Here is a 24,156-nt window from a genome sequence, read left to right on the forward strand (position 1 = left end):
CTGTGGTATAGTTACACTATGTGTATGTATGTCTGATCATATCTGTGGTATAGTTACACTATGTAGTATGTATGTCTGTAGTATAGTTATGCTTTGTAGTATGTATGTCTGTGATCATATCTGTAGTATAGTTACACTATGTAGTATGTATGGCTGTGGTATAGTTACGCTATGTAGTATGTATGTCTGTGGTCATATATGTAGTATAGTTACACTATGTAGTATGTATGTCTGATCATATCTGTGGTATAGTTACACTACGTAGTATGTATGTCTGATCATATCTGTGGTATAGTTAAACTATGTGTATGTATGTCTGATCATATCTGTGGTATAGTTACACTATGTAGTATGTATGTCTGATCATATCTGTGGTATAGTTACACTATGTAGTATGTATGTCTGTAGTATAGTTATGCGATGTAGTATGTATGTCTGTGGTCATATCTGTGGTATAGTTACACTATGTAGTATGTATGTCTGTAGTATAGTTACACTATGTAGTATGTATGTCTGTGATCATATCTGAGGTATAGTTACGCTATGTAGTATGGTTGGAAATGAAATAGGATTGACATTTGACTTGATGGAGTGATTGTATTAATGAATGTTACAAAACAGCTTCATTCCCTAGTTACCTACAAACACACAGTCATCTACAGTGTTGTGAAGGCAATCAGTAACACACACACACCTGTTGTCCGTTGCTCATGCGCTCCTCCTTGAATCGTAGCTTCCTCTCCAGGTCCTGAATGACAGCATCCTTGGTTCCCTGGATGTCCGAGTCTGAGGCCAGGCGTGGGGTTCCTCTGGACTGCTTCCGGGGAAAAGCACTGCTGACAGAACACAACAACAGACCAGGGGATTAGAACATGGCATCCCAGACCTTTAAACCCACAAGCTACTCAATAGCGGCTGCTGTGTCGTGATATATCATCTGTTGTTTGTGTGTGTGTTGGACTGACTGATTTATTTGAAGCTGTGATAGTCAGAATTAAGCCCCTTCTCTTTCTCCTCTCTCGTTCCCTCTCTCTCTCTTATCTGTCCAACTCAAGCATTCTACACAGGGTCCTCTTATCTCTCTCCCCTGCTGCAGGAATGCCATGGTGAGGGGAAAAACAGACAGAGGAAAGGTCTTGATGATAAAGAGGGGGGGAGATTATAGTGGATGCTTTCTCCAGTCAGGATTATCTACACAACACCAGATCTCTATCAGTTAACTAAACATAAACATGACCAAGCTCACTCTGGGTGCATCCGCCTCATAGTCAGGACTGGCCTGAGCTGGTGGGGCTTTTTTGACTTGAGAAATATGATTGAATTTTGGAAAATTCCCAAAAGGTGCCATCTAGAACCCGAAAAGGGTTCTGCAGTTGTCCCCATAGGAGAACCCTTGAAGAACCCATTTTGGTTCCAGGTAGAAGCCTTTTGGGTTCCATGTAAAACCATTTCCACAGAGGGTCCTACATGGAACCCAAAAGACTTCTACCTGGAACCGAAAAGGGTTCTCCTATGGGAACACCTTCAGTACCCTTTGGGGGTGCAGCAGTGTGAGTTGAAATCTCAGCTATGCATAAACCCTTCAAATATCTGTTTCTTTGACTTTGTCACTCTCTTCGCACAAGTCATTGTGTATATTTTCCATATGGGCAAAACATTCTAACACACACACACACACACACACACACACACACACACACACACACACACACACACACACACACACACACACACAGGAGACGGTGCTCTCTGAGCTGAGGTTGAGTGTATGTCTGTAATAGCCCTGGTCTCTGTGCTGTAAACATGCTGTATAAGAATGTAAACACGTCATCTTCCATCGAGCAGCAGACCTCCAACCTCCAGCTGCTGCTAGGCGGCAGGCTGGCCTGATGGGTTTGGAGGGAGAGGGAGAGCCAGCCTGGCTACAGGCTGTCACTCACTGACTGATATGCATACATTACACTCCCATTTGACTGGGGAATGAAAGGGTCTGAAAGTATAGGGTACTGCCCCACAGAGAGCCAGTGAAACTGTGCACAGTCAGTGTATAGATACTCACATAGTCCCGTTCCCTTTAGGCAGGCCCAGGGCATTGAAGGATGGGCTAGTGGGTGTGGCTGGAAGGACAGAGGCCAGGAAGCCAGCAGGTGATTGGGGCATGGAGGTGAAGGGGGAGGAGCTGTTGGAGTGGGTGAGGGAGTAGGGGGGAGCCGAAGAGACAGGTGGAGGAGGGGGAGGAGGGGGTGGAGGGAAGTCTTTGGCAGGGCCTGACAAGGATGAAATGCTGCTACTGAGGAAGGGAGGAGGTGGAGGTGGGAAGGAGGGAGAGGAAGGGGACTGAGACTCAATGCTGCCGCCCTTACTGAAGGGAGGCAGGACAACCCTGGTGAAGGGTTTTTGTGAGGTGGGTGGGGAGAGGGGGGAGGGCAGGCTGGAACCAGAGGACCCCGAGGACTGGGTGACATAGCCCCCCATAGGGCCAGTCCCCCCAGGGCTCTGGGCAGCAATGAACTGCTTTGGCCGGGCGTAGTTGAAGGTGCTGGTCTGCATGGCGCTGCTCTCCAGCTCCTGGAAGGAGGGAGGAGGGGGAAGAGGAGGAGAAGGCAGAGAGGGCACTTCCGGGGGCTGCTGTGGGAGAGGCGGGACTTCCTGCTCTTGCTCCTGATGTTGGATCCAATTGGCTGCTTCCTGCTGTTCCAATATAATCTGATCCTGCAGCTGCTTCAACTGTTCTGCGTTCCTGGAAGGAAGGACACAAGGGCATCATCTACTGGACAGTGGGATCACTGTGAATGATCGTGTCAAACAGTTTTAAAAAATTCAACAAAATGGACAAAGTTCAAACAAGCTTGTCAGCTAAGTGAAAGCAGGAACACACACACACACAAATGGAATTCATACAGTACTTTACTAGACTCCTGTATATCCACATCTTTGTGTCAGAGTCAGTAGAAATGTAGAAGTGCCCAGAGAGCCAGGCAGCAGTAGTTTCCCCCCCCCCAGGTCACCAATCAGCACATAGGACACATACCCGCTAACACACTACATCCTCTCAACCCCACTAAAATGCTGGGCAGGATGAGTTAACACTGCTACAAGGTTTCAGGCACGTTGTAGAAATGTTACGAAAGCATTCGACTGTCATCCCTTTTCCCATGACTGACACAATACTCTGTTCCCCGTCTCTCTCTGGTTACGCAAATTACATAGACAATTGTGATTGGCAATTTAACAATCATAGAGAATGAGCATCCCAGTCATGCTGAGACATTGCTCTAAAGTTACAGGCTGTTACTGTGAGTAGTTGAAAAGCACACACAATGTTGTGGGGATGACATCAGCACTGGACTGTCCAGGGTTCCTCGACCAGGAATTACGTTTTTTCACCAGCCTGGAATTGATAGCTTGTCAGGCCTGAGGTTAAAGGGTTCAGGGGGACCGTGGGGTGTGGTTAATTCAGCTAGCCATCCGAGCTACCATCTGTGTGTGTGTGTGTGTGTGTGTGTGTGTGTGTGTGTGTGTGTGTGTGTGTGTGTGTGTGTGTGTGTGTGTGTGTGTGTGTGTGTGTGTGTGTGTGTGTGTGTGCGTTGTGTAAAGTGCTGATTAGCGGGGAGGAAACCACTGCACAGGGTGCAGGGACTGATAGCTCCAGAAAGACTTAAAAGACCAGCCTGTCGACAGCCACATCAAACAATAAAACATTTTAAAAGGAGACCGGAGTACGAAATGTGAGGAAGTTTTGCCATTATTACAAACGCTCAACAGAGTGATGACCTCTGCGGTGTCAAGGACAAGACTAGGCATGGTCATAAAATACGTGATAATAACATTGTAATAATGTAATTGATTTCGGTACAGACGGGAGAGAGACATAAGTACTGTGCTCGGGACAAGGTGTGGCAGCTCACATCTCTTAAAGGGAAATGTGATGAAACAACAAAAACAAACACGTCTCTGTCGCATCTTGTCCTCAGGCAGGGGTGAGTCCTAATGATGGAGTATTGTATTCTGTCACAGAGGTATGGCTGCATGAGGATTTCACACACTGAGCCCTCCTACACGGTCTACTCACTGTACAATCATCACTTCTGGCCCGGCCTGGTCTGGGATCAGTGAATGGGGAAACGAAGACTTTCAGGAGGTTACTGATCCTACTGATTTCCTGTAATTCGACACATTTTGCCATATGGGACGTAGCGAAGTGTAGTCAAACTCACCTCTCAGTTTATTAGGTACACCACCCTGTTCACGAAAATGTATCGTTCCTATAGACAATGAGTCACGTAGCCGTGGCTTGCTATATAAAGCAGGCAGACAGGCATTGAGGCATTCAGTTACTGTTCCATTGAATGTTAGAAATGGGCAAAATGAGTGACCTACGTTAGGTGCCAGGAGTGCCAGATCCAGTGTCTCAGAAACGTCCGTCCTCCTGGGCTTTTCACGCACTACAGAGTCTAGGGTTTACCGAGAACGGTGCAACAAACAAAAAACATCCAGTCAGAGGCAGTCCTGTGGGAGAAAACAGCTCATTGATGAGGTTGAAGGAGAATGAAAAGAATAATGCACAGACAAATAGTGGCGTAGTACAACAGTGGTGTGCAGAACGACATCTCGGAATCCTTGTCATGGATGGGCTATTGCAGCAGACCACCACACCGGGTTCCACTCCTATCAGCTAAAAACAAGAAGAAGCGGCACGATCAGTGTGCAAACGATCACCAACACTGGACAATTGAGGAGTGGAAAATGTTGCGTCATGCTGATGGCAGAGTCAGGATTTGGTGTAAACAGCATGAGTCCATGGCCCATCCTAACTGGTGTCAACAGCACAGGCTGGTGGCGGAGGTGTAATGGTGTGGGGAATGTTTTCTGGCACACGTTAGGTCCCTTGACACCAACTAAGCAACAAATGTTTCCAACACCTTGTAGAATATATGCCTGAAGATGTCAGGCTATTCTGGAGGCAAAGGGGAGTCTGACCCAGTACCAGATGGGTGTACCTAATAAACTGTCCAGTGATGGAAATACTGTGAAATTGTGAACATGATGATAATGCCCTTTTAGTGTAAGAGTTGTTTGAAAAGATTGACTCATGGATTTACCATGCTGTCGATGAGTTAATAGACCGATAAGAAACCTCTGACCCGTCCGACGCCGTCACAAATTCAGCAGCTGCAACTGGCCCGTCCGACGCAACTTCGGCGCCCTGATGGACCGTCAGGGGGGGTACTGTCACGGATTCCCTCGGTACTGCTGCTCATTCCGTGCACCAGTCTTGGAGGTTTACGTCACCGACCTCTAGGCGTCACTGAACTGTCTCATTACGCACACCTGACTCCAATTCCCCTGATTTAATAACTGTATATATGTGCCCTCTGTTCAGCGTTGTCTTGTCGGTTATTGTTCCCATGTCCATGGTCTTGTGAGTACCTGTGCTTTGTTATTTCGGCTTTTGTGCTGCGTGTATAGTGCACTTGTTATTACGGGTCTCGTCCCATGTTTTGTTGTGCACTTGTTATTACGGGTCTCGTCCCATGATGTATTGTTGTGCACTTGTTATTACGGGTCTCGTCCCATGTATTGTTGTGCACTTGTTATTACGGGTCTCGTCCCATGATGTATTGTTGTGCACTTGTTATTACGGGTCTCGTCCCATGTATTGTTGTACACTTGTTATTACGGGTCTCGTCCCATGTATTGTTGTGCACTTGTTCTTACGGGTCTCGTCTCATGTATTGTTATTAGGGGTCTTGTCCCATGTATTGTTGTGCATTGGTTATTACGGGTCTCCTCCCATGTATTGTTATTACGGGTCTCGTCCCATGTATTGTTGTGCACTTGTTATTACGGGTCTCGTCCCATGTATTGTTGTGCACTTGTTCTTACGGGTCTCGCCTCATGTATTGTTATTAGGGGTCTTGTCCCATGTATTGTTGTGCATTGGTTATTACGGGTCTCATGTATTGTTGTGCACTTGTTCTTACAGGTCTCGTCTCATGTATTGTTGTGCACTTGTTCTTACGGGTCTCCTCCCATGTATTGTTATTACGGGTCTCGTCTCATGTATTGTTGTGCACTTGTTCTTACGGGTCTCGTCTCATGTATTGTTGTGCACTTGTTCTTATGGGTCTCGTCTCATGTATTGTTGTGCACTTGTTCTTACGGGTCTCGTCTCATGTATTGTTGTGCACTTGTTCTTACGGGTCTCGTATTGTTGTGCACTTGTTCTTACGGGTCTCATGTATTGTTGTGCACTTGTTCTTACGGGTCTCGTCTCATGTATTGTTGTGCACTTGTTCTTACGGGTCTCGTCTCATGTATTGTTGTGCACTTGTTCTTATGGGTCTGTATTGTTATTACGGGTCTCATGTATTGTTGTGCACTTGTTCTTACGGGTCTCCTCCCATGTATTGTTATTACGGTCTTGTCTCATGTATTGTTGTGCACTTGTTCTTCTCGTATCATGGGTCTTGTTCTTATGGGTCTCCCATGTATTGTTGTCTCGCATGTATTGTTGTGCACTTGTTCTTACGGGTCTCGTCTCATGTATAGTGTATTGCGGGTCTCGTCCCTTGTATTTATTAGAGGTTTTACCTCACTCTTTTGTTTGGGTTACATCCCTGTGTTTTTGTAAACATGTTTGTTTTGGGCTTCGTCCCCGTGATGTTTCATGGCATGCTGTATTTTTAGTGGAGTATTAAAACCCCCTATTACATATTCCTGCGCCTGTCTCCAATCATTTATACAACGTGACATTGTAGACTGGAATGAAAAAAGGGGGGCGAGTAAACTACGCATCCTATGTCCACTCCATGCTTTGAAGGGGTAAATTACAGGGACATATTTTACTTGCGTCTGGGGGCTTGTAACAGGACTGTAGAGTGGGAAGTCTAGGACACACATGAAATGGAAGAGTTATCTTCTCAGGGTAGCAGAAGGGGAGAAGGGTCTTTGGGAAAGCTATAAAACCCCAATGTGTCAGAGACCTTCATGTTAATGGCCCAGTCTTAGTGTGACTAGTAGTGAGTCCTTCAGAAAGCCTGGGTAGAAGACTATAGCTACAGCAACATGCCTTGTCATCAGGACTCCACTAGACCTGCATTCCCACAATCTGTTCCAGATGCTGAATAATCAGGAAGAGTTTTTTCTGCTATTTTTCATTTTCTGTCCGAGGGTCCACCCCCCACCCCTCCCACACTTCCTCCCCCAGCCTCCTCTCCCTCTTTCTACTGTATTTTATATTTTTATTTTACATTGTATTGATTGCTGTTTTGTTTGACATATTTGTTGTATAACTGTGATCAGGACACCCTTGAGAATGAGACCCTGATCTCAATTGGTTTTTCCTGAATAAAGAATAATACAAAATAATAATGAACATGTTAAGAACTAAACAAAGGTAGTGAACATTTTACAATAAAATGTCAGTTCTGTCAATGAAAACATCATAAGACAGATATTCGACATGCTTCCAGATCATTTACGGCGGCAGGTAGCCTAGTGGTTAGAATGTTGGGCCAGTAACCGAAAGGTTGATGGATCATATCCCTGAGCTGACGAGGTAAAAGTCTGTCGTTCTGCCCCTGAACAGGGCAGTTAACCCACTGTTCCTAGGCTGTCATTGTAAATAAGAATTTGTTCTTAACTGACTTGCCTAGTTAAATAAAGGTAAAATAAACATGCCCCCATCATTAGTATACTCTTAGAAAAAAAAGTGGTATCTAAAATAGAGAACCCTTTCCACAGAGGGTTCTGCATGTAACCAAAAAGGGTTCTACCTGGAACCAAAAAGGGTTCCAGGTTACAGCCGAAGAACCCTTTGGAACCCTTTTTTCTAAGAGTGTATCAACAGTGGAACTTCTGACCCAAATAAACAGTCATTATTTCAATCACTCCAACCTGTCATAACCTGTGTGCTGTTGTAGGCTACAGTTTATAAGAATTAGCACACAAGTGCAGCGCACTTTTCACCATGTGTTTTCCTAAAAATCCCAGCAATGTTGGACATTCAAGCCTCCACCAAAAGAGCACTTTTACAAGAATAGTTTGGCATCTGCTGAGAGAGCCAGCCTCGGCGTCCACTCCTCTGTAACGTTTTCATTCCTTTTTTGGCTATGTTCTCTCAGCGCATGAGGCAGAAGCGCCTCTCCTCGCCTCACCCGCTCGCTCAAGCAGAGGGGAAACACGCTTCATTTCCTCAGCGCCTTGTCTTTCTCTCTTCAACAGACTACTTCACTGCCGGACTGCCTGTGTTATGCGTTCAATCATGTGGAGAGCCTTTAAAACAGTTTGTCCACGTAGCTGCACCTGTTAATTACCCACCTGATTGTTTCCAGCCTGCCTAGAATATCTTGGAGAATCTCATTGCTAGGAGCCCAGTTTGAATTTACAAATATATCCAAAAAGTTGTCTTAGTGTTTTTTCTCCGGTCTCTAGAATTCTCCTGAGTATATGGGGGGGGGGGGGCAGAGTGGATGTTGGCTGGCTATGACTGACTGACATCATCTCCTTGCCTTAAAAGGTGTTATTTCTTTATATAGAACAGTTACTACAGTCCAATTCCACTTCCGTAGTTTACTAAAGGGCAATCACATGATTAAGAGATATTTGTCACACTTTCTGCATATCACTAACTTTCCAATTGTATTGTATGTCAACTCTGACATTTTACTTTAATTTCAATGTTTCCATTGAATTAGCATTTGTCAGATAATATATTATCATATTGTCTGTGAGAAGATCAGACAGTGTAATTGTTCAGCATCATCAGTCATTTTATTGTCCTTTAAAATGTCTGTCTGCCTCCAGGATAGCAGGTGTGGGCCAGCCTGACACTACGTAACCCTGACACTGTGACCCTGCATGGTCCAGCCTTCAACCAGATCTGCCTAGCCAACATCCACTTATGAAATTACTCAGAGAACTATTCCATCTCTCTCAATCAAGCTCTTTCTCTATTGATAACCGAACAGGACGGATCTATTTGTCTTGAATGCTAGCTGGTTCACCAGAGACACTGGGTTCGAGCCCAGGCTCTGTCGCAGCCGGGAGGTCCATGGGGCGACACACAATTGGCCTAGCGTCGTCCAGGTTAGGGAGGGTTTGGCCGGTAGGGATATCCTTGTCTCATCGCACACCAGTGACTCCTGTGGCGGGTCGGGTGCAGTGCACGCTGACCAGGTTGCCAGGTGCACAGTGTTTCCTCTGACACATTGGTGCGGCTGGCTTCCGGGTTGGATGCGCGCTGTGTTAAGAAGCAGTGGAGCTTGGTTGGGTTGTGTTTTAGAGGACGCATGCCTTTCCACCTTCGTCTCTCCCGAGCCCGTACCAGAGTTGTAACGATGAGACAAGATAGCTAACTACTAACTACTAACAATTGGATACCACGAAATTGGGGAGAAAAGGGGGTAAACTTTTTTTTAAAGAGGTGGATGTTCATTGACTTAAAACCATACAGCCTATTAATTTACAGCAATTAACATTCAACTCTCCACATGCCTTGTTTAGTCTGAAAGGGTCTTTTCCTACAGCTATTCTCAACTGCATTTTTTCTAGATGCCAGTCTGACTCTCTGGGGTACAAGAAACAAAACTGTAGGTCTACACTTACTGTATGTAGACAGACTTTCTACAAGGTACAAAGCTCTGAGTTGGTACTTGGTAAAACCGTTCTCTCTCCTGTGAGCAGGTAATAAATGACAGAAACTGCTGAAATGACTGACGTTAATTCACTTATTTCCTCGGTTCCTCTGACAGTCGGTTCCTCTGACAGTCGGTTCCTCTGACAGTCGGTTCCTCTGTCTTGCGGTGCAGTAGGGCCTTGCAGGGAGGGAGGGAGGGAACGTCCTGCTCTCTGTCTCCATGTCAACGGCCCAGTGTTGTGCTGTACCGAGCTGAGCCAACTGGCCCACACAACACCCAGTTACAGTGTGAAAAAACTGCAGAGCTCAGCTCTGTCATTCCAAACTGTAACGCTACATTACAGTTAAATCTCTCTCTCTTTCTCCTTATCCTTCTCTCTCAGCCTCCATTTGGAGGTATTAATAGGCTGTTAAATGATATCTCTTTTTCTCTCATCATGAAAAATACTTTTTTTTAAATTATAATAATTTAACCTATATTTGATTAGGCAAGTCAGTTAAGAACAAATTCTTATTTTCAATGACAGCCTACACCGGCCAAATCCGGACAATAGTAGGCCAAATGTGCTCGCCCTATGGGACTCCCAATCATGGCCAGTTGTGATACAGCCTGGATTCGAACCGGGGTGTCTGTAGGGATGTGCCTTAGACCACTGCGTCACTCAGTTGGCCTGGTTCCTGGGTGTAAATTCTTTAACATTGAACACAATGAGAGAGCGCTTCAGGAAAAACTTTTTGATTTACTTACCATTCAGCATTCAATTATACTCATAATAACACGTCAATTATACAATTATTCTGGTGGTGGTTTTTTAACTCCAGTTCCTACATGCAAAGATTAGCAGCATCACTGAGCTTAACAGAGTCAGGTACCGCTTGTCTGAGTAAGAGTTCATTGAATCTGTCTTTTATAGCATAATGTAGCAAGCTGAAACAGACCATGTTGTAGCAGTCAGAGCAAGCTGAAACAGACCATGTTGTAGCAGTCAGAGCAAGCTGAAACAGACCATGTTGTAGCTGTCAGAGCAAGCTGAAACAGACCATGTTGTAACAGTCAGAGCAAGCTGAAACAGACCATGTTATAGCAGTCAGAGCAAGCTGAAACAGACCATGTTATAGCAGTCAGAGCAAGCTGAAACAGACCATGTCGTAGCTGTCAGAGCAAGCTGAAACAGACCATGTTGTAGCTGTCAGAGCAAGCTGAAACATACCATGTTGTAACAGTCAGAGCAAGCTGAAACAGACCATGTTGTAGCTGTCAGAGCAAGCTGAAATATACCATGTTGTAACAGTCAGAGCAAGCTGAAACAGACCATGTTGTAGCAGTCAGAGCAAGCTGAAATATACCATGTTGTAACAGTCAGAGCAAGCTGAAACAGACCAGGTTGTAACAGTCAGAGCAAGCTGAAATATACCATGCAGTCAGAGCAAGCTGAAACAGACCATGTTGTAGCTGTCAGAGCAAGCTGAAACAGACCATGTTATAGCAGTCAGAGCAAGCTGAAACAGACCATGTTGTAGCAGTCAGAGCAAGCTGAAACAGACCATGTTATAGCAGTCAGAGCAAGCTGAAACAGACCATGTTGTAGCAGTCAGAGCAAGCTGAAACAGACCATGTTGTAGCTGTCAGAGCAAGCTGAAATATACCATGTTGTAACAGTCAGAGCAAGCTGAAACAGACCATGTTGTAGCTGTCAGAGCAAGCTGAAATATACCATGTTGTAACAGTCAGAGCAAGCTGAAATATACCATGTTATAGCAGTCAGAGCAAGCTGAAACAGACCATGTTGTAGCTGTCAGAGCAAGCTGAAATATACCATGTTGTAACAGTCAGAGCAAGCTGAAACAGACCATGTTATAGCTGTCAGAGCAAGCTGAAATATACCATGTTGTAACAGTCAGAGCAAGCTGAAACAGACCATGTTGTAGCTGTCAGAGCAAGCTGAAATATACCATGTTGTAACAGTCAGAGCAAGCTGAAACAGACCATGTTGTAGCTGTCAGAGCAAGCTGAAATATACCATGTTGTAACAGTCAGAGCAAGCTGAAATATACCATGTTGTAACAGTCAGAGCAAGCTGAAACATACCATGATGTAACAGTCAGAGCAAGCTGAAACAGACCATGTTGTAACAGTCAGAGCAAGCTGAAACAGACCATGTTGTAGCTGTCAGAGCAAGCTGAAATATACCATGTTGTAACAGTCAGAGCAAGCTGAAACAGACCATGTTATAGCTGTCAGAGCAAGCTGAAATATACCATGTTGTAACAGTCAGAGCAAGCTGAAATATACCATGTTATAGCAGTCAGAGCAAGCTGAAATACACCATGTTGTAGCAGTCAGAGCAAGCTGAAACAGACCATGTTGTAGCTGTCAGAGCAAGCTGAAATATACCATGTTGTAACAGTCAGAGCAAGCTGAAACAGACCATGTTATAGCAGACAGAGCAAGTTGAAACAGACCATGTTATAGCAGTCAGAGCAAGCTGAAACAGACCATGTTATAGCAGTCAGAGCAAGCTGAAATATACCATGTTGTAACAGTCAGAGCAAGCTGAAACAGACCATGTTATAGCAGTCAGAGCAAGCTGAAACATACCATGTTGTAGCAGTCAGAGCAAGCTGAAACAGACCATGTTGTAGCAGTCAGAGCAAGCTGAAATAGACCATGTTAACAGTCAGAGCAAGCTGAAATATACCATGTTGTAACAGTCAGAGCAAGCTGAAACAGACCATGTTATAGCAGTCAGAGCAAGCTGAAATAGACCATGTTATAACAGTCAGAGCAAGCTGAAACAGACCATGTTGTAGCAGTCAAAGCAAGCTGAAACATACCATGTTGTAACAGTCAGAGCAAGCTGAAACAGACCATGTTGTGAAACAGACCATGTTGTAACAGTCAGCAAGCTGAAATATACCATGTTGTAACAGTCAGAGCAAGCTGAAACAGACCATGTTGTAGCTGTCAGAGCAAGCTGAAATATACCATGTTGTAACAGTCAGAGCAAGCTGAAACAGACCATGTTGTAGCTGTCAGAGCAAGCTGAAATAGACCATGTTGTAACAGTCAGAGCAAGCTGAAACAGACCATGTTATAGCTGTCAGAGCAAGCTGAAATATACCATGTTATAGCAGTCAGAGCAAGCTGAAACAGACCATGTTATAGCAGTCAGAGCAAGCTGAAACAGACCATGTTGTAGCAGTCAGAGCAAGCTGAAACAGACCATGTTGTAGCAGTCAGAGCAAGCTGAAACAGACCATGTTGTAGCAGTCAGAGCAAGCTGAAACAGACCATGTTGTAGCTGTCAGAGCAAGTTGAAACATACCATGTTATAACAGTCAGAGCAAGCTGAAACAGACCATGTTATAGCAGTCAGAGCAAGCTGAAATAGACCATGTTATAGCAGTCAGAGCAAGCTGAAACAGACCATGTTATAGCAGTCAGAGCAAGCTGAAATATACCATGTTGTAACAGTCAGAGCAAGCTGAAACAGACCATGTTATAGCAGTCAGAGCAAGCTGAAATATACCATGTTATAGCAGTCAGAGCAAGCTGAAACAGACCATGTTATAGCAGTCAGAGCAAGCTGAAACAGACCATGTTATAGCAGTCAGAGCAAGCTGAAATATACCATGTTATAGCAGTCAGAGCAAGCTGAAACAGACCATGTTATAGCAGTCAGAGCAAGCTGAAACAGACCATGTTATAGCAGTCAGAGCAAGTTGAAACAGACCATGTTATAGCAGTCAGAGCAAGCTGAAACAGACCATGTTATAGCAGTCAGAGCAAGCTGAAATATACCATGTTGTAAAAGTCAGAGCAAGCTGAAACAGACCATGTTATAGCAGTCAGAGCAAGCTGAAACAGACCATGTTATAGCTGTCAGAGCAAGCTGAAACAGACCATGTTATAGCAGTCAGAGCAAGTTGAAACATACCATGCCAGCCACAGAGCTGCCTCTTCTCCGTGACTCTAATCATGCTGTCCTCAATCAACGCTCTCTCTAATCATGCTGTCTTTAATCAATGCTCTCTCTAATCATGCTGTCTTTAATCAATGCTCTCTCTAATCAACATGTCTATAAAGGTCCTGTTTACACACACAGTTACTGGTTTGTGCTTCCTAGACAATGATGGCCTCTAGTCTATACAGATATACAGATCTACAGTTTGACTGACTGACATGCCACCATGCAAGCTGTGAGCCATCGCTGGGTTTTACAACCTCGCTTGTTTGGGTACGGGGAAGGGAAGAATGTCTTAGCCGCTGGTTGACTAGGAGTAGAGGAGGGAAAGGGTTTATGGGATTCCGCCAGCAGCAGTCACTGATGACAGGAAGCGACCATGGGATGACAGGAAGTAGTTGAGTGTAAATAGCCAATAATGAGGGGGTTCTTTCTGTAAACAGCAACAAGGGGCTAAGCTTCCTGCTGCACTGTGTGTACATACTGTACAAGCCAGCTATGAATAAGTGAAAAGCTGTTGATCTACTCAAATGTCTGAACAACAGTTGTACATTTTCCAACAATCAGACTTGTACCTACATATTAATGTGTGTTTATGAGTGTGTGTGTGTGTGTGTGTGTCACTGTTTAACCACACGTCACCATGCCAGTCTACAGCTTTTAAAAAGTGTGGCCTTGTCAAACATGAATGATATATACCTAAACAACGGAATGGAGCCCTGGCATTCCACCTCCAAAACAAATACAGCCGCTGTGTGTGTGTGTGTGAGATACAGTGGAAACACAACAACATGCTGGCCCCAAACCAATGCCCCGGGCCAAGAGTTTATCAGACCAGATCCAGAAACGCAGGGTGAAATCAATAGGAGCATGGGAAATACCAGAGACTCCTGAGTCTGACTCCCACTGCAATCACGCATGCAAATACACCTCGCTCTCTCTGTCAAACACACCTCCACAAGCATGAGCAGACAGACGGTACAGTATGATCAGTGTCTCACTGTCCCTGACAGCATGTTTCACACTTCCTTCACCTGTATTAACACACACCCATTACATCTTACAGCGCGTCAACCTGCACTTGACTGATCCATGCCGGAAACAGCCTAGTCTGTCACACTGTCTGACATATTGACTGACTGAACTGACTGAGACTGATAGACTCTGACTAACTGGCTGGTTATCTACCTGACTGACTATTAGCTACTACTTAGTTGGTTGACTTTAATTAAGGAAATACTGATGGATTGATGTGCCATCAATAGGTATCTTCTCCTGTTGTGGAGACACAACACTGGTGGCTGTAGCAAGAAACAGGAATCCATTAGCTATGGGCCAAAATCACCATAACACAGTTCTTAATGATTTGTCCCATCGCTGCAGAATAATGTTTGCACTATGACATCTGTATTTACAGCAAAAACAGCAAAGTAGCAGGTCATTACACATACATTGGTCACCAAGGGTCTCTAATAAGAACAAAGCTCTTTTTTAGACAACCATTTGGAGTTCTATTAGAGGATGGGGAGACGAGTCCTTTGTTAAGTTTACGGTAAGCGGCTGCAATAACAGTTCACAGGACTCCTGTATACAAACACCCCCAGCGAGATAGCTGAATGTTTATGTTTGACATCATCACTTCAGATCGTGATAAACTTCCATCAACAAATTCAAGTGAAGCCCTCAAACAGGTGTGGGCTGTGCGCACACAAAGCGCATAAAAAAACAAACAGAGACAGTACATACACAAGTAGGCCTACATGTACACACACAATTTGGATATTTTGAATGAAAGTACAGTCTAAATCATATCCTTTCCACATGGAGGTGCATGTTGGCCGAACCTCCAGTCCAGTCAGGTTTAGAACCACAGTTAACCCATTGACCTGACCCACATCACAGGCTAATTTACCACCATGCAGGCCCTAACTCTTCACTCACAGCGACTCAGCTCTCCCTAAATCCCTCCTCCCATGGTTTGGCTGAGTGCTCCTCCTCAGGAGAGAGAGAGGAGACGGAGCCGTCCAACTTTCCATGGACATTTCATACCCCCCTAGACTCAGCTCCTAGATCAGTTCAACTTGAGGTTCTGCATTGGCAGGAGTAGTCCCTGACATTTTTCATATAGACAACAAAGGAAACCAGAAAAGCATAAAGTAAAATATGACTTTTTGTTATCAACTCCCATTCTCTCTCTCTCTCCATGTCCCACTCAATTTCTCTCTGTCTTTGTTCTCCAAATGTATTTTCAACCTCTCCATGTTTCTCTCTTTCACCTCCTCCCTTGCTCTGTCTGTACCCCACTCCCTCCCTCTCTCTCTGGCTCTAATTGCACACACAACACATAAAACAGAACCAGACTGTTTTCTTTTCCCCCACTGTAACAACTGCACAGAGCGTGTGGCTCATTCTGACCAGACTAACAGTTCAGGGTTGCTCCAGCTCCCATCAACCCCTTAAATTATGTCTCTCCCCCAACCATCTCTCTCTCTCTCCCCTCTATTTAATCCGTCTATCTTGGGAGCCATTTTATGTAGAATCAAATAATAGGTGAGAAGTGCAGAGAATGAACAGTGAGCTCCCTCCCTTCCTCCCTCGCTTCCTCCCTCCTTCCCTGCATCCCTCCCTCCCATTCCACCTTCCCTCCCCCTTTTTCCTTCCCTCTGTCCGGGTCCGAGCGTTTTTCTGTATTGCAGGAATGCTCAAGACATTCTTCCTGGGATTGGAATGGGAAAGACATCGCCATCAAATGGGATTAGCAGCAGGAGTGGAGAGGGAGAATGAGAAAGAGGAGGAGAGCCAGAGAAAGTGAGGGGAAGGGAGGGGGTAGAAACAAGAGAATCCAGTGAAGGACTAAAGCCAAACCTGACACTACTATTCTTTCCTGACAGACTATTGTGCTAACTAATCTATCAGACCCCAAAGGGGCACCACACAACTGACCTATACAAAAACACAACGGGTCCTTCACCACTAACACAACACTGACACAACCCAGAATAAAGCATCTCACACAACTACGCTTTATCAACCTCATAGACCCTATCACCCTCAGTAAAGCAGCCAGTTGCCTCCAGCCCTATCCTTTCCAGAATAACCACTTCCCAGAACTTCCAGTAAATGAATGGGTTTCTATCTCCGCCTCTCTCTGTCCTACAAACCACACATCCATACTCCAACACATGCTTTTTACATTAACTGTCTAAGGGGCTGGCAAAGCAGACAGAAATTACGAAAAAGTGTTCCTGGTTCTCCTTCTCTATCATTTGTGTCTCTCCTTATTCTGTACTCCTTCATTCCATCTCTCAATTCAACCCTTTTTAGTTCTTCAGAAGCATAAATGACAGATTGTGATTTTAACTGATTTTGAGATCAGTTTTAGCCCACAAAGTTTTACCACATAAACAAGAACAATGGCAACACTGTCTTTCATTGAGGCAGTGAGCTCAGCATAAAGCAACAGTGGCTATGCTAATGTGGTGTGTTCACATCGTCTTCTTTCTCTCTAATGAACTGAACTTGACTTAGCGTTAATGAAGAGAATCTTGCTGCTTGCTTGTCACCCTCTCTCCCTCTCCCTTCCCCTCTCTCCCTCTCCCTTCCCCTCTCTCCATAAACGCTCACTTCCACTGAAGTGTGTTAAATTGACAAATGTTGTGTCTGATTCTGTAAAGAATTTGTAAGAAAGAGTAATACCTTCAGTGACGTGGCCCAGGTGAGTGTGTCTGTCTGCGGCTCAGGTATTCCCCAGGAGGAGTGTGTGTGTGGTTGTTTCTGCCAGTCTGCCAGGTAGCGGAGCAGCATATATAGAGCAGTCAGCAGCCAGACTCAGCCTCCCTTGCTCTCTGCATGAGTCAGCCTAAACCTTCTTCACAATAAAAGCCTCCGTTTCACAGTAAAAGCTCTGCAACACGGGCCATTGATCTAGAGACTTCCCTTTCAGAACCAGGCTCCTAGAATAACAATCCTCCATCGTCATGTTCTTTTAAGGACTGCCCACTGTCTGGAGGTTGTTGAGGAATGATCTGCCTTGCTGTTATCGATCCTTCCTGGGTCTCTTCTACTTTCCTCATTCTTTATCTCAAGCGTTTTCTCTTCTTTCTCTGGCTAGTTCTCTGTACGCATTAATTCACACTCCAGATTCACATTTAGGGCAACAAATGTAACCAATCAGCTAATAAACAAAATTTGTATTTTTTTACATTAATGGCATGACTAATGAAAAACGTTGCACATGAACTTTAGGACTGTCTTGATCTTGCCAGGCAGCGGATAATGAAGAAACAACTCAGTTCCATATGTGTCTCTTTAACATACATGTTTCCATAAAACCAACGCCTCTATAAGAAAGTGATTGTTAATACAGCATTAGAGAGTTTACGAGCTACACCTCATAAACACAAGGTCTCTGCTGTGGGTACAGCTCTGAATCACAGCACAGATATGTGACAAAGCCTGGCAGCCAGAGCAACACGGTTCTGAACACAAGACCATAGAGCACTACGGTCCACAAACACAAAGACAAAGCACTAACCGAAGCGATGGATCGGACAGTGAGGAGACAGACAGGATGTTCCGGTGCTCACCTCTCTTAGAGACTTTTATTTACAATATTACCAGGTGCAGGACTAATTGACCAATAAACTTTGTACAGAAAATAACAAACAGGTCGTTGACAAAGACTTGAATAAATCAAACATATTCTCAGTCCAAACTATTCCGGCAACAACTCTTTGCCTATAACAAAACTCAGGTATAACTCTACTCTAGCCAACATGTTACCTGCCCAGCCTGCTCTCTCCCAGGTATAACTCTACTCTAGCCAACATGTTACCTGCCCAGCCTGCTCTCTCCCAGGTATAACTCTACTCTAGCCAACCTGTTACCTGCCCTGCCTGCTCTCTCCCAGATATATCTGTGATGAGAGATGGACCAAGGCGCAGTGTGATTAGTTCCACATATTTAATAAAGCGAAATTTCCAAACAAAACAATAAACAACGAAACGTGACATCAGTGGTGCTACATACACAAAACCCATTTCCCCAACCCAGGTGGGAACAATGGAGAACGTAAGTATGATCCCCAATTAGAGACAACGATAAACAGCTGTCTCTAATTGGGAATCATACCAAGTACACCAACAGAGAAATAGGGAAACTAGAACACCCTAGTAACGCCCTGACCTACAACACCATAGAGAACCAAGGGCTCTCTATGGTCAGGGCGTGACAGTACACCCCCCCCCCCCCAAAGGTGCGAACTCCGTCCGCAAGACCTGAAACCAAATGAGGAGAGCAGGGGGGGTGACTGGTGTCGGTGGGGACTCTGGTGCGGGTCCCATATCCGGGCCATCGCGCCGGGCTGAACATCATGCCTGGGCATCGGAGCAGAGGGCCCCGGCCATGGAGCTGGGTTGGACGCAGCGCCCGGACTGGGCACCAGCGCCGAGGAAGGCTCCGGTCATGGAGCAGGGTTGGACTCCGCACCCGGACTGGGCACTGGCGCAGAGGAAGGCTCCAGCCTTGGAGCGGGACTGGACACCTTGCCTGGACTGGGCACCGGCGCAGAGGAGGGCTCCGGCCTTGGAGCGGGACTGGACACCATGCCTGGACAGGGCACCGACACAGAGTAAGGCTCCGGCCTTGGAGGGAGACTGGAGGCCGTGCCTGGACTGGGCACTGGCACAGAGGAAGGCTCCGGCCTAGGAGCGGGATTGAGGAGGCGCACTGGAGGCCTGGTGCGTGGAGCCAGCACAGACTTCAACAGACTGCTGAAAGGCTCTTCAGGCTGAATGTTGAGCAGAACACACCTGCACAACATCTCTCTCCTCTCTCGCTCTCCCAACTTCTCCATCGCCTCCCTGACGGTCTCTGGCTCTTCAGGGTGAGTGCGAGGAGCTGGCACAGATGGCACCGGACTGATGACCTGCTCTTCAGCATGCCTGCGCTGCAGCATACGCCTCGCTAACTCTTCTCTCCGGTGTCCCTCATTGCACTCCTCCATTGACTCCCAAACAGGCTCTGGCACTCTTCGCTGCCCGACCACCAGCTCCATGTGCCCCCCCAAAAACAATCTTAGGGTTTCTGGGGCCGCGGCCCCGGTGTCGTCGCTGTCCTTCCCGATTACTCTGCGACTCCTGCCCAAAAAGGGTCTCGCAACCTCCCATTATCTCTTCCCAGGTCAAACTCACTTTACCCTCCGTTGTACGCTGCTTGGTCTTTTCGTGGTAGGATATTCTGTCACGATCGTGATGAGAGACGGACCAAGGCGCAGCGTGATTAAAGTTCCACATCTTTTAATAAAGCGAAACTTCCAAACAAAACAATAAAAACAACAAAATGTTACATCTGTGGTGCCACATGCACTTACACAAACCCATATCCCACAACCCAGGTGGGAACAATGGAAAACTTAAGTATGATCCCCAATTAGAGACAACGATAAACAGCTTCCCCTAATTGGGAACCATACCAAGTACACCAACATAGAAATAGGAAAACTAGAACACCCCTCTAGTCACGCCCTGACCTACAAAACCATAGAGAACCAAGGGCTCTCTATGGTCAGGGAGTGACAATAACTTTACTCTAGCCAACCTGTTACCTGCCCAGCCTGCTCTCTCCCAGGCAAAAGCCAACTGAGCACCTAAGTATTCTTTCCAGGAACTCCCTCCAGCTAGGAATGTTCCATCATGATAGCCCCAAAACACATTTCTACCATAAATGCGTAACTTCCCATGGACATATACTGTATCATAACCTGTTTGGGATAGGGGGCAGCATTTTCATGTTTGGATGAAAAGCTAGCCCAGAGTAAACTGCCAGCTACTCAGGCCCAGTTGCTAATATATGCAGATTGGATTTGAATAGAACACACTCTGAAATTTCTAAAACTGTTTGAATGATGTCTGTGAGTATAACAGAACTCATATGGCAGGCGAAAACCTGAGAAAAATCCAATCAGGAAGTGGGAAATCTGAGGTTTGTAGTTTTTCAACTCATTGCCTATCGAATATACAGTGTCTATGGGGTCAAATTGCACTTCCTAAGGCTTCCACTAGATGTCAACAGTCTTTAGAACCTTGTTTGATGCTTCTACTGTAAAGGAGGGGGGAATGGGAGCTGAATGAGTCAGAGGTCTGCCAGAGTGGCATGAGCTGGTCACGCGCATTCACGTGAAAGTTCCATTGCAATTCTGAAGACAAAGGAATTCTCCGGTTGGAACATTATTGAAGATTTATGATAAAAACATCCTTAAGATTGATTCTATACATCGTTTGACATGTTTCTACGAACTGTAATATGCCTTTTCTTCTGAACTTTCGCCTGGACCTTGCCCGCGCGTCGTGAGTTTGGATTTGTGAACTGAACGTGCTAACAAAAGGAGGTATTTGGACATAAATGATGTACTTTATCGAACAAATCAAACATTTCTTGTGGGCATGGGATTCCTGGGAGTGCATTCTGATGAAGATCATCAAAGGTAAGTGAATATTTATAACGCTATTTCAGACTTCTGTTGACTCCAACATGGCGGATATCTGTATGGCTTGATTTGTTGTTTTTTTAAATCTGACACAGTGGTTGCATTAAGGAGAAGTATATCTCTAATTCTGTGCATAGTACTTGTATCTTATATTAAAGTTTATGATGACTATTTCTGTAAATTGATGTGGCTCTCTGCAAAATCACCGGATGTTTTGGAAGCAAAACATTACTGAATGTAACGCGCCAATGTAAACTGAGATTTTTGGATATAAATATGCACTTTATCGAACAAAACACACATGTATTGTGTAACATGAAGTCCTATGAGTGTCATCTGATGAAGATCATCAAAGACTAGTGATTCATTTTATCTCTATTTCTGCTTTTTGTGACTCCTCTCTTTGGCTGGAAAATGGATGTATGTGTTTTGTGACTAGGCTCTGACCTAACATAATCATATGTTGCGCTTTCACTGTAAAGCCTATTTGAAATCGGACATGATGGGTAGATTAACAAAAAGTTTATCTTTAATTTGGTGTATTGAACTTGTGAATGTATGAAAGTTACATATTTCTAAAAAATATTTTTGAATTTCGCGCGTTGCCTTTTCAGCTGAATGTTGTCGAGGTGTTCCACTAGCGTAACCCCTCACCATACAATGGTTTTTTATAAACCGGCTTTGTAATCATGTTACCCAATGAAATCTCTGTACAATATGATCTTGTTGCCATCTGAAGAGTGTTTTGAATACTGATGTTCGATTTTCTGGTTTTAAGCATTAAACTTTCAAATTGCTCTTTGTTGACTGTTGCTGGATGCTATCGTCCTCCATCAGCACTTGTACCCTACCTGCCCTAAGCTCTCCCCTGGCCCCTTACACTAAGTCTGAATTTATCCTGCTAGGTGACCTAAACTGGGACATCTTTAAACCCCTTGACCATGTCCTAAAGCAATTAAATCTTTCTCACATTATTGACAATCCCACAAGGTATGACTCCAAACACCCAGAAAAGGCAACTCCCCTCGATGTTATCCTCACAAATAATCCTGATAGGTATCAGTCTGGTGTTTTCTGTAATGACCTTAGTGATCACTGTTTTGCAGCCTGTGTTTGTAATGACTGCTCAGTGAAACGAGCTGTCCTGATTTGTCATAGACGCTTGCTAAAAAACTTTCATGACTGACCAAGCCTTCCTTCATGACCTGGCCTCTGTAAAATGGTATAGAATCATCTTGATCGTCTCTGTCGAAGATGCTTGGACCTTCTTTTTTATATATTTTCAGGGGTATTGTTAACAAACACCCCCATAAAGAAAATTAGAATTAAAAACAGGTTCAGCCCCTGGTTCGACCGTGATCTTGCAGTTACTCCACATCAAGAATTGAATTTGGCAAAAGGCTCGGCACACACATACTCAGTCTGACTGGCTATCGTTCAGGCAAATGAGAAATAAGTGCACGCAGGCTATCCGGAAGGATAGTTACTTTAGGAGCAGTTGTATGTGGGTCTAACCCCAAGAAGTTCTGGAAAACGGTTAAAGACCTGGAGAAAAAACCCGCCTCCTCACAGCTGCCCATGTCCCTTAAAGTTGATGATGTTGTTGTTACTGACAAGAAGCACATGGCTGAGCTCTTTAATCACCACTTCAGTGATTAAGTCAGGATTCCTATTTGACTCAGGCATGCCTCCTTGCTCGTCCAACATTTTCTCATCTCCCACCCCTTCTAATACGACTATGCATCTCCCTCTTTTTCCACTGCCCCACTACAAGTTTCTCCCTGTAGGCAGTCACTGAGTCCAAGGTGCTAAAGGAGCTCCTGAATCTTGACACCATAAAACATCTGGGTCAGATGGTTTAGACCCTTTCTTATTTATTGTTGCTGCTCATATCACCGCCAAGCCTACCTCCAACCTTTTTAACCTGTCTATGCTTTCTGAGGAGGTTCCCATTGCTTGGAAGATAGCCACGGTTCGTCCTTTATTTAAAGGGGGAGATCAAGCTGATCCTAACTGTTAAATGCCTATTTCTATTTTGTCCTGTTTATCAAAAGTGTTGGAACAACTTGTCAATAATCAACTGACTGGCTTTCTTGATGTCTATAGTATTCTCTCGGGTATGCAATCTGGTTTCCGGTCAACCTGGTTTCCAGATGTGTCACTGCAACCTTAAAGGTGCTTAATGATGTCACCATTGCCCTTGATTCTAAGCAATATTGTGCTGATATTTTTATTTACTTGGCCAAAGCTGTTGATACGGTAGACCATTCCTTTCTCGTGGGATGTATTGGTGTCTCTGAGGGGTCTTTTGGCTGGTTTTCTAACTACCTCTCTCAAAGGGTGCAGTGTATAAAGTCAGAAAATCTGCTGTCTCTGCCACTGCCTGTCACCAAGGGAGTACCCCAATGCTCGATCCTAGGCCCCACGCTCTTCTAAATTTACATCAACAACATAGCTCAGGCAGTAGGAAGCTCTCTCATACCTTTAATTGCAGATGATACAGTCTTATACTCGGCTGGCCCCTCCCTGGATTTTGTGTCAAATGCTCTACAACAAAGCTTTCTTACTGTCCAACAAGCTTTCTCTACCCTTAACCTTGTTCTGAACACCTCCAAAACAAATGTCATGTGGTTAGGCAAGAGGAATGCTCCTCCTCCCACAGGTATTTTTACTACCTCTGAGGCTTTAGAGCTTGAGGTAGTCACTTCATACAAGTACTTGGGAGTATGGCTAGACGGTGCACTGTCCTTCTGTCAGCACATATCAAAGCTGCAGGCTAAAGTTAAATCTAGACTTGATTTCCTCTATCGTAATCACTCCTCTTTCACACCAGCTGCCAAACTAATCCTGATTCAGATGACCATCCTACCCATGCTAGATTATGGAGATAGAATTTATAGATCGGCAGGTAAGGGTGCTCTCGAGCGGCTAGATGTTCTTTACCATTCGGCCATCAGATTTGCCACCAATGCTCCTTATAGTACACGTCACTGCACTCTGTACTCCTTTGTAAACTGGTCATCTCTGTATACCTGTTGCAAGACCCACTGGTTGATGCTTATTTA

General features: G+C 44.9%; 1 protein-coding gene across 2 annotated transcripts in view; it reads right to left on the minus strand.

The window, feature by feature from the left end:
* The window catches only part of LOC135512995 (palladin-like), a 98,291-nt gene that overhangs the window by 14,272 nt on the left and 59,863 nt on the right, over nt 1-24,156 (minus strand). The window contains exons 1-3 of one of the 2 annotated variants that reach the window (XM_064935586.1): nt 17,302-17,425; nt 2,060-2,740; nt 695-836 (exon numbers count right to left, since the gene is read on the minus strand). In XM_064935586.1, the coding sequence (XP_064791658.1) occupies nt 695-836; nt 2,060-2,550 (633 nt within the window). In that variant the 5' untranslated portion in view covers nt 2,551-2,740; nt 17,302-17,425. Of the gene's footprint in view, nt 1-694; nt 837-2,059; nt 2,741-17,301; nt 17,426-24,156 lie in introns of those variants that run through there. The other variant, XM_064935584.1, reaches the window with a different exon arrangement.

This window comes from Oncorhynchus masou, chromosome 24 (genome assembly GCF_036934945.1).
Source record: "Oncorhynchus masou masou isolate Uvic2021 chromosome 24, UVic_Omas_1.1, whole genome shotgun sequence".
In the NCBI taxonomy this organism is placed as follows: domain Eukaryota; kingdom Metazoa; phylum Chordata; class Actinopteri; order Salmoniformes; family Salmonidae; genus Oncorhynchus; species Oncorhynchus masou.